The 10,938-nt window shown below is 42.5% G+C and overlaps 1 protein-coding gene across 1 annotated transcript; it reads left to right on the top strand.

Annotated features, from left to right (window-relative positions):
• Positions 1-5,186: 5,186 nt before the first annotated feature.
• On the top strand, positions 5,187-9,741 carry LOC129859498 (MAP7 domain-containing protein 2-like). The gene is made up of 3 exons (XM_055929360.1): positions 5,187-5,428; positions 7,465-8,754; positions 9,028-9,741. Exons 1-3 carry the CDS (start codon positions 5,243-5,245, stop codon positions 9,652-9,654), a joined length of 2,103 nt encoding a protein of 700 aa, XP_055785335.1. The 5' UTR covers positions 5,187-5,242; the 3' UTR covers positions 9,655-9,741.
• Positions 9,742-10,938: the final 1,197 nt, after the last annotated feature.

The following is a 10,938-nucleotide window of genomic DNA, read 5'->3' as shown; positions in this document are numbered from 1 at the left end:
GAAATATGTACGAATAAACGAGGAAACGGAATATTTACACGGGACAACACGGGACAAGAAAACACACCTCCGACTGCTACTCCATCTTGGGACAGTAGATATAGATATAGTAGATATGTAAAGAGAGACCTAAGACGACAACATAGCATGGCAGCAAGACATGACAACACAGCATGGTAGCAACACAACATAACAACAACATGGTAGCAACACAACATGGCAGCAGCAGAACAAGGTAGCAGCACAAAACATGATATATGATATAGAGGATTGTAATACAGGGGAATTTGATAGAGAGGGATATGATGGAGAGGAATATGATAGAGAGGGATATGATAGAGAGAATATAATATAGAGGAATATGATATAGAGGAATATAATCGAGGGGAATATGATAGTGGAAATATTATAGAGGGAATATGATCAGTGGCAATTTAAGCTTTTAAATCTTGGTGGGGCAATAAAAAAAAATTGTGGGATGCATGTCAACAAAGCCACTACACTACAGAACACTAAACAATGCGTTAATTGCACTATAACGGTGACAAACGGTGTCCACAAACTGTTAGAGCCAACATAAAGATGTCCCAACATAAAGCTGTCCCAACAGCAGAGTCCCAACAGCAGTCCCAACACCTTACCACTGCTACACCTGGCTATCAGCGAAGCCTTTTCTGGCAGCGAAATAGTTAATTCATTCAGTGAGGCACATGGGCTACTAACAGTTACTACACACCATACACTTGGTATTACTTTTTTAGCTACAGTATACCTATCTCCCTGCCATAATACATAATTTATGCAAAAGCACACAAGACATTTTTGGACTTACTTTGTTGTGTTGTGCTCACTTGAACAGGAAGGTGGCGCGGCGGTCCTTCGTGGGCAATTTCTGTCATCAAAGTTTGTCATCAAAGTCTGGTATTCTCTGGATTTATGGTGCTTTCAAGACAACTGGGAACTCAACATAAAAAGCTTGAATCATGATGAGGTCATTGATTTTCAGGTCGTAGCTCTAGAAAGAGGCCAGAGTTCCAATCGTACAATTCCGAGCTGGATGAAAGATCAAAACATATTTTCCCAGTCGTATCTCGTTTTCCCGAGTTCCCAGTTGTATTGAATTTACTAAACTTACTTGATGTCAGCTTTGCACACTCTTGGCATTCTCTCAACCAGCTTCTCCTGGAATGCTTTTCCAACAGTCTTGAAGGAGTTTGCTCATATGCTGAGCACTTGTTGGCTGCTTTTCCTTCACTCTGCGGTCCAGCTCATTTGGGTTGAGGTCGGGTGATTGTGGAGGCCAGGTCATCTGATGCAGCACTCCATTCCTCTCCTTCTTGTTCAAATAGCACTTACACAGCCTGGAGGTGTGTTTGGTCATTGTCCTGTTGAAAACGAATGATTAGTTCCACTAAGTGCAAACCAGATGGGATGGCGGATCGCTGCAGAATGCTGTGGTAGCCATACTGGTTAAGTGTGCTTGAATTCTAAATAAATCACAGACAGTGTCACCAACAAAGCACCCCCATACCATCACACCTCCTCCGCCATGATTCACGCTGGGAACTACATATGCGGAGATCATCCGTTCACCTACTATGCGTCTCACAAAGACACAGCGTTTGGAACCAAAATCTCAAATTTGGACTGATCAGACCAAAGGACAGATTTCCACCGGTTAAATGTCTATTCCTTGTGTTTCTTGGTTCAAGCAAGTCTCTTCTTATTATTGGTGTCCTTTAGTAGTGGTTTATTTGCAGAAATTTGACCATGAAGGTCTTTCAAAGTTCTTCAAACTTTCCTGACTGACTGATCTTCATGTCTTAAGGTAATGATGGACTGTCGTTTCTCATTTTTACATTTACATTTTAGTCATTTAGCAGACGTTCTTATCCAAAGCGACTTACAGTAGAGTGCATACATTTTATTACATTTTACATACTGAGACAAGGATATCCCTACCGGCCAAACCCTCCCTAAACGGGACGACGCTATGCCAATTGTGCGTCGCCCCACAGACCTCCTGGTTGCGGCCGGCTGCGACAGAGCCTGGGCGCGAACCCAGCACAGCCTGGGCGCGAACCCAGAGACTCTGGTGGCGCAGCTAGCACTGCGATGCAGTGCCCTAGACCACTGCCCCACCCGGGAGGCCGGGTAGCGCATTCTCTTTGCTTATTTGAGCTGTTCTTGCCATAATATGGACTTGTTAATTTTCTCCAAATAGGGCTATCTTCTGTATATCCCCCCTACCTTGTCACAGCACAATTGATTGACTCAAATGCATTAAGGAAAGAAATTCCACAAATTAACTTTTAACAAGGCACACCTGTTAATTAATATGCATTCCAGAAGACTACCTCATGAAGCTGGTTAAGAGAATGCCAAGAGTGTGCAAAGCTGTCATCAAGGCAAAGGGGTGGCTACTTTGAAGAATCTTAAATATAAAATGTATTTTGTTGACACTTTTTTGCTTACTACATGATTCCATATGTGGTATTTCATAGTTTTGATGTCTTCACTATTATTCTACAATGTAGAAAAAAGTACATATAAAGAAAAAGCCTTGAATGAGTAGGTGTGTCCAAACTTTTGACTGGTACTGTATATATATGTAACGGCTGTCTAATGCCTCCTCCTCGGATGAGGAGGAGGAGTAAGGGTTGGACCAAAACGCAGCGTTGTATGCAGACATAATTGATATTTATTGAAGACAAGACGAACACGAAAAACACTTGGAAAATTACAAAACGACGTAGACAGACCTGAACTAGAGAACTTACATAAACACGAAGAACGCACGAACAGGTAAGACTAGCCAAACAAACGAACAAACGAAACAGTCCCGTGTGGTGCAACAGACACAGACACATAAACAATCACCCACAAACTAACAGTGAGAACAGCCTACCTTAATATGGTTCTCAATCAGAGGAAATGTCAAACACCTGCCTCTAATTGAGAACCATATCAGGCAACACACTTAACCCAACATAGAAACACATAACATAGAATGCCCACCCCAACTCACGCCCTGACCAACTAAACACATACAAAAACAACAGAAAACAGGTCAGGAACGTGACAATATATTTAAAAAATGTTTGCAAACTGATATGTGACATGTATTCATGTCAAAATAACATGCAAAACAGGAAAGCCAGTTTTTAGAAAAAATGTGGTGCTAAGTCCCACCTGCCCTGAATGACGAGTCACCACTGAATATGATAGAGGAATATGAGAGAGGGGAATGAATGGAGGAAAGTGTGATGCTCTTGAGTCTGATTGGTTAGACCAACTGGAAAGACATTGATAAGAAACATTTCAAACACGTTTTTAAACAATGGGCCCTGTTGGCAGGTCTGAAACTACTGTTCTATAGTCAGTTGATATTGATTTCCTTAATAATATAATGAACTACAATGCAAGAATTCAGGGACACCTACTCTTCAATCAAATGTTTTAGGCCTAGATAATTACACATCCAGCACATCTTATTTCTCTACCAGCGTGCGTACCGTGAAGATCCCTCGACTGCAACAGCTCCAGTTGATTTAACTGATCAATGGCTGAGGTCACTTGACCAGAATAAACTTATGGTTGAGCTGCTTCTTGATTTTAGTGCTGCATTTGACCTTGTTGATCAAATGGTTAATAGCTGAGGCCATTGAAGAGAGATGTTTTCTTGAGCCCTCATTTCTTTGATAGAACTTTGTTACTGAGGTGTCAGTCTATGGAAGACCTGTTTTACTGTAGTAAGGTAGCCTATATATTGTATTAATGATGAAGAGTATGATGAGAAACACTGACATTAGTGGTAGGCTGAGATCAAACAAGTAACCTAAGTAAACCTGGACGCTAGTTGTGAAATCTAAAACATATTGACTTTGAATTAGGCAAAACACCTGTATTATGAATGGTCAATCATTTGATAAGAGGTAGAGCATTTTATTTCAATATAAAATGTGGTTACATGGATTCAATGTAAGTATTAGGTATGACTGTGCTGCATAGGTAAAAAAAAAAGTGAATTGTTCCAGCATTTGATTACACATGAGAGCTTCTGTGGGTAATCATGGCAATGGGGCCTTCATTGTGACATCACAAGATTCTGATTCTGGGAGGTTAGCTGTTGCACAGACAAACAGAACAGTGCAAAGAGACTGATTCAACTAACCACTGACAGATTTTTCATGTCCTGTTTCATTAGCGAGAGAACACGCTGCTTACTTGAGAGGTAGATTGTAATATAACTTACTGTTTAACTATGTTTCTGTAGAATAACTACTTATCAAATGACTTGTGTACTAACATGACCTTTTAAGTAGGCCTGACATGCAATCATGGTGACAAGTGAAACTATTGACGAAAGATAGTTTGCTTGAATCCATTTTTTGGTGAGAAAAATGTTCATCCTGACAACTGAGATGGCGTGTTACAGTTGTTGTAGTCAGCCAGCCTGATAGCAAATACATTCTATTGATGAAAGAAAACCCCATCTTTGTGTTAATCCCTAACATATATTGTAATCAATTATCTCTATAAATATGTAACAAAAGGGTAGGTTGTGTAAAAAACAAGTAGGCCTACCTAACTTGTAGTTGCTAACTTAAAAAATAATCTGATTTTCTTGATTGAATGGTCATCCATTTCAGATGGTTGAATTGATAGACCTCTTTAAATTGAGTTGCACCCAGAGGCACTCAAACAGAAGACTGGACTGATTAAAATAGATGAAACTGTACAACAAGTTAGGTCCATGATGGGTATAGAGTCACTTTCCTCCCCAAAAACCTTTTTGAATGATATTATATAAGTGATTAGTGTGGTTTGTGAGAATCAGGCCCAATATGGAGTGGCGTTACATGAGGGGGTTGAATAAGGCTAAGGTACAGAGAGAGCCTGAAGTTTGCTTTATAAAGTCTATGTTGTGCTTTGTCATCTCCAATGGCGACGCCTTGCATCACAATGAAGATGTCATAAAGAATATTGTGCACATAATGATAGGAACAGCCACAATCGATTTATTTGAACTTGGTCGCTTTTCTAGTAGCCAACTTTTTACTAGTAATTCAGATAGGACTATTGCGTAATCATCTCTGGATCGGGATTGTCACTTGCTTAGTTGTAAGTAAACGGGAAGAAACATGTGCACATCTTAAAGAGATGTATTATCTTGTTAGCAACACGCCACTTACTACAACGTTATGTATTTTCCAGAGATATTGTTAGCTAGGAGGAAGACATGGAGGGTTCAACGCTGACACAGAGGAGGGCTGAGTGTCAGTTGAAGGAAAGGGAGATCCAGACAGACTACATGATGGAGCTGGGTGCCAGGTTGGCTCTGGTGTGGCAGATCCAGAGGGAGCAGGAGAAGGAGAGGAAGACGATTTGGTTTGAGACGAGGAAAATGCCAAGCCTGATTGAGGAGGTAACAAGACCAACTTTGACAAAGTCGACTAGAGTTCTATTGAACAATATTGATTAAAGCAAATATACAGTATGTCAATATACGGGCAAAATGTGCCATATGCCATTGAATGTAAGCTAACAGTATTTTGTCTGATAACTTTTCTTGTGTTGTATCGTGTATGTCTCTGAGTATTGTTATGTACATAGTCCTCAGTTCCTATGGTTGCCTTGTTATTTAAAATTTTTTCAAGACAAGACCAAGCGATCTCTCGTAGACCTTCATATCAGGATTATGTAGTTGTCCCACCTAGCTACCTTAAGTAGTTCTGGATAAAAGCCTCTGCTAAATGTCTAAAATGTCAAATGTTATGCTGGGTGTAGGGAATGTATTTTTACACTTAGTTTACCTGTTGGCTAGAAGACCCAGGGTTGGTACAGACTGATGCAGAGCATCTGAGAGGAAACTAGATATATACAGTGCCTTCGGGAAAGTATTCAGACACCTTTACTTTTTCCACCTGTTGTGACGTTACATCCTCATTCTAAAAGGGATTAAATGAAATAAAAATTATCAGCAATCTACACACAATACCCCATAATGACAAAGTGAACAAACTGTTTTACATTTTTTTTGGAAAATGTATTCAACTTAAATACAGAATTACCTTATTTACATAAGTATTCAGAACCTTTGTTATGAGTCTCGAAATTGAGCTCAGGTGCATCCTGTTTCCATTGATCGTCCTTGAGACGTTTCTACAACTTGATTGGACATGTGGTAAATGAAATTGATACGACAAGATTTGGAAAGGCACACACCTGTCTATATAAGGTCCAACAGTTGACAGTACATTCAGACTAAATACCAAACCATGAGGTTGGAGGAGTTGTCCGTAGAGTTCCGAGACAGGATTGTGTCGAGAAACAGATCTAGGGAAGGGTACCAAAAAAATCTCTGCAGCATTGAAGGTCCCCAAGAACACAGTGGCCTCCATCATTCTAAAATGGAAGAAGTTTGGAACCACCAAGACTCTTCCTAGAGCTGGCCGCCTGGCCAAGCTGAGCATTCGGGGTGGAGAAGGGCCTTGGTCAGGGAGGTGACCAAGAACTCGATGGTGACTCTGACAGCGCTCAAGAGTTCCTCTGTGGAGATAGGAGAACCTTCCAGAAGGACAACCCTCTCTGCAGCACTTCACCAATCAGGCCTTTATGGTAGAGTGGTCAGATGGAAGCCACTCATCAGTACAAGGCACAAGACAGCCCGCTTGGAGTTTGCCAAAAGGCACCTAAGACTCTCAGACCATGAGAAACAAGATGCTCTGGTCTGATGAAACCAAGATTGAACTCTTTGGCATGATTGCAAAGCGTCACGTCTGGAGGAAATCTGGCAACTACGGCACAGTGAAGCACGGTGGTGGCAGCATCATGCTGTGGGGATGTTTTTCAGCGGCGTGGTCTAGGAGACTAGTCAGGATCGAGGCAAAGATGAACGGAGCACAGAGAGATCCTTGATGAAAACCTCCAGAGCGCTCAGGACAATGGGTCACTTTACAGCAGAACAACGACCCTAAGCACAACGCCAAGACAACGCAGGAGTGACTTCAGGACAAGTCTCTGAATGTCGTTGAGTGGCCCAGTCAGAGCCCAGACTTAAACCGGATCGAACATCTCTGGAGAGACCTGAAAATAGCTGTGACGCAACTCTCCCCATCCAAACTAACAGAGCTTGAGAGGATCTGCAAAGAAGAATGGGAGAAACTCCCAAAAACACAAGTATGCCAAGCTTATAGTGTAATACCCAAGAAGATTCTATGCTGTAATCACTGCCAAAGGTGCTTCAACAAAGTACTTAATACTTATGTAAATTTCCATTATTTTGGATTTTCCATTATTTTAGAATAAGGCTGTGAGGTAACAAAATGTGGAAAAGTGAAGGGGTCTGAATACTTTCCGAAGGCGCTGTATGTGTGATGTATAAGTATATAGTGTACATAATAAAGTATGTATGTACTGAATGTGTTCACCTTCATCATGTCTGTTTCTTTTCTCCTGCAGAATGTGAGAGATGTGACCAACCGTCCACTCACTGAGTTCATGGCTCCCTGTATTGACTCCCTCCCACCACTGGCTTTCACCAATCGGAGGCCTATACCAACCATGTTGCATCCCCCCTCTCCATTGGCCATACGCACTCAGGATGCACAGCGGTTCATTGTATTTTCCTACTTTGTCCCTGCTGAGTGCGCAGTTGCCACAGAGGACACTGCAGATGTATCTGCTGGTAAAAGAGAGGACTTATCGACAGATACACATCTTTCCTCAATGCTGCATCGATACCTGCCACACTTCTTTAACAAGGACTCCATTCCCCCACAGCAGACAGTAGAGGAAACCACTGAGGTCTCAGTTGCTCCAGTGGCAATGTCTAATATCAAGGAAGAGGACAGATTCTATCCTTTCTCCCTCCCACCACTGGCTCAGCGGTTCATTAGCAATTCATTCAATGTCCTGGAAACCTCCCAGCCTGCTGTTTCAGCCACGGAGTGCCGAGTTGCCAAAGTGGCCACTGCAGGTACAGCCACTGTCAAGAGAGAGAACCGATGGGCAGCTAGAATTCTTCCCTCAGTGCTGCCTCCATGCCTGCCACCAGTCATTGACGATGACTTCATGCCTCCAGAGCAGACAGTAGAGGATGCCTATGAGGTCTCATTTGCTACAGAGGCCACTTCAGGCACAGCTACTGTTGATGGAGTGGACAGATCAGCAGCTAAATGTCCTGTCCCAATGCTGCCTCCCAGTCTGCCATGTGTCTTTGACATTGACTACAAACTGCCAGGGGCGGCAGTAGAGGGAACCAACAAGTGTCCAGTTGCCAGTGAAACAACCAATGATGTGTCCACTCACCTCAAAGAGGACATGGCAGCCGATCAAAGCCCTCCTGACCCTGCAGCACTGCCTCCAAGCTCGCCATGTATCTGTGACCACAAACTGACCAAGGAGGAAAAAGAGGATGCCACCGAGTCCTCCCTTGCCACAGAGATCACTGTAGGCACATCCATTGTCCAGGGAGAGGACCTGGATAAAAGCCCTGCTCCAAGGCTGCCTCCAATCTTGTCACACATTTTGGACAATGACCATAAGCAGCCAGAGGAGATGATAGAGGGCGCCACTGAGTGCTCAGTCGCTGCAGAGGCATCAGATGCTAACTTAACTCTGGCAACCTGCAATGATGAGCGGCCCACCCCTCTGATCTGCGTTGTCACTAAGACGCCTGTTATAGTTGGAGCCTCCATAAGCAGGTCAGAGGATGAGGAACCCAGGCCCTGGACCCTGGAAGAGGCAAAGGTAGGTGTCATATTTCACCTTAATCCTTTACAGGGATGGTAGTTAGTTCCATTTCAATTCAATGCGTTGAAGAGAATTGAATTTTAGAGTACTTCCTGAATTGACCGGAATTGAAATGGAATTGACCCCAAACCTGCTGCTCTTTGCTCATAGTATAAAACATCACCCCTCACTAGGATTATTAGGCCGTCATTGTGCGTTGATCACTCAGTTGTGTATTGAATGTGCCACATTGGAACAATTTTACATCTAGAGTCAATGTCTTCCTGTTAGGATTATTGGATACGCCTTGAAATTGAGAGTGAAGAGAGGAGCGTCAAGGAGGTGAGCCCGAGGGAGGGATTGAAGAGTGAGGTGGACTGTGCCCATTCCAAGTGCTCCAATGGGACGGTTTCATCAGAGAGAGCAGAGACCATCCTGGGAAGAGTGGGCTTTCTGGTCAGGAACCACATGCAGAAAATCCCGTTTTTGAAAATGGAGGAAAAAGAGAAAAATAATAATAAGAAGTTGAAAGATGACGAGAAAGAGAGAAAGGAGATGAAACACAAGGAGGAGGAGCAAAAAAAGAGGGAGAGGAAAGAGATGAAGGAGAGAGAGAAAGAGCAGAAGAAAGTCATGAAGGCTGAGAAGGAGAGGGAGAAGTTAGAACAGAAAAAGAGAGAGAAGGAAAGCAAAGAGAAGGAAAAGGCAGAGAAAAAGAGGTTAGAGGGGCTGATGAAGATACATAATGACATGATGAAAGACAAGATTAAGAAAGAGAAGAAGTGTTCTGAGGAGCTGAAAAAGAGAGAGAAAGCTCAAGCTGCATTCTTGGAGATGGAGAGAAAGATCCAAGAAAAGGAGGAGAAGAAGAGAGAAAAGATGAGGAAAGAGGAGAGGAAGAGACTGGAGAAGAATTAAAAGAGGGAGCCAGCTGGAGGTGGAACTGAGAGGGTGATAGAAGAGCAGGGAAGGGATGAAAGCTTGAAGATGGATGAGTAGACTGGGTAATACAGAGGGAGTAGGGAGGGAGGGTATGGTATTTTTGCATGCAATGAAAAAACAAAGCATTTAAAAATAAAAATAAAAATGTTTACTCTGTTTGATTTTTGTTAAGGCATATTGTGCAACACTGTATAAACACACAATGTTTACTTTTCACAAATCTGGGGAGTGTTTAAATGTTGAACTCCAAATCGACCCCATGGAGAGGGGCTGCGCTGAGATGAGGAGGATGAAAAGGGAGGGGAATGGATGGTGGAGAGGAATATGATAGAGGGAATATGTTAGAGGAAATATGATAGAGGGAATATGATACAGACGAATATGTTAGAAGGAATATCATATTTTATTTATTTTATTTAACTCGGCAAGTCAGTTCAGAACAAATTCTTATTTAAAATGATGGCCTACCAAAGGGCAAAAGGCCTCCTGCTGGGATGGGGGCTGGGATTAAAAATAAAGAAAATTAAAATATAGGACAAAACACACATCACAACAAAAGAGATAACACAACACTTTAACCAGGTAGGCCAGTTGAGAACAAGTTCTCACTTACAACTGCGACCAGGCCAAGATAAAGCAAAGCAGTGCGGCAAAAACAACAACACAGAGTTACACATGGGATAAAGAAACGTACACTCAATAACACAATAGAAAAATCTAGGTACAGTGTGTGCAAATGTAGTAAGACTAGGGAGGTAAGGCAATAAATAGGCCATATAGGCGAAATAACTACAATTTAGCATTAACACTGAAGTTATAGATGTGCAGAAGATGATGTGCAAGTAGAGATACTGGGGTGCAAAAGAGCAAAAATAAATAAATAACAATATGGGGTGAGGTAGTTGGGTGTGTGATTTACAGATGGGCTGTGTACAGGTACAGTGATCGGTCAGCTGCTCTGACAGCTGATGCTTAAAGTTAGAGAGGGAGGTATAAGTCTCCAGCTTCAGTGATTTTTGCAATTCCTTCCAGCCATTGGCAGCAGAGAACTGGAAGGAAGGGCGGCCAAAGAAGGTGTTGGCTTTGGGGATGACCAGTGAAATATACCTGGTTGGAGCGTGTCCTATGGCTGGGTGTTGCTATGGTGACCAGTGAGCTGAAATAAGGCGGGGCTTTACCTAACAAAGACGTATAGATGACCTGGAGCCAGTGGGTATGCCAATGAATATGTAGCGAGGGCCAGCCAACGAGAGCATACAG

Source organism: Salvelinus fontinalis, chromosome 7 (genome assembly GCF_029448725.1).
Source record: "Salvelinus fontinalis isolate EN_2023a chromosome 7, ASM2944872v1, whole genome shotgun sequence".
Taxonomy (NCBI): Eukaryota; Metazoa; Chordata; class Actinopteri; order Salmoniformes; family Salmonidae; genus Salvelinus; species Salvelinus fontinalis.
This window is presented reverse-complemented; position numbering and strand designations above follow the sequence as displayed.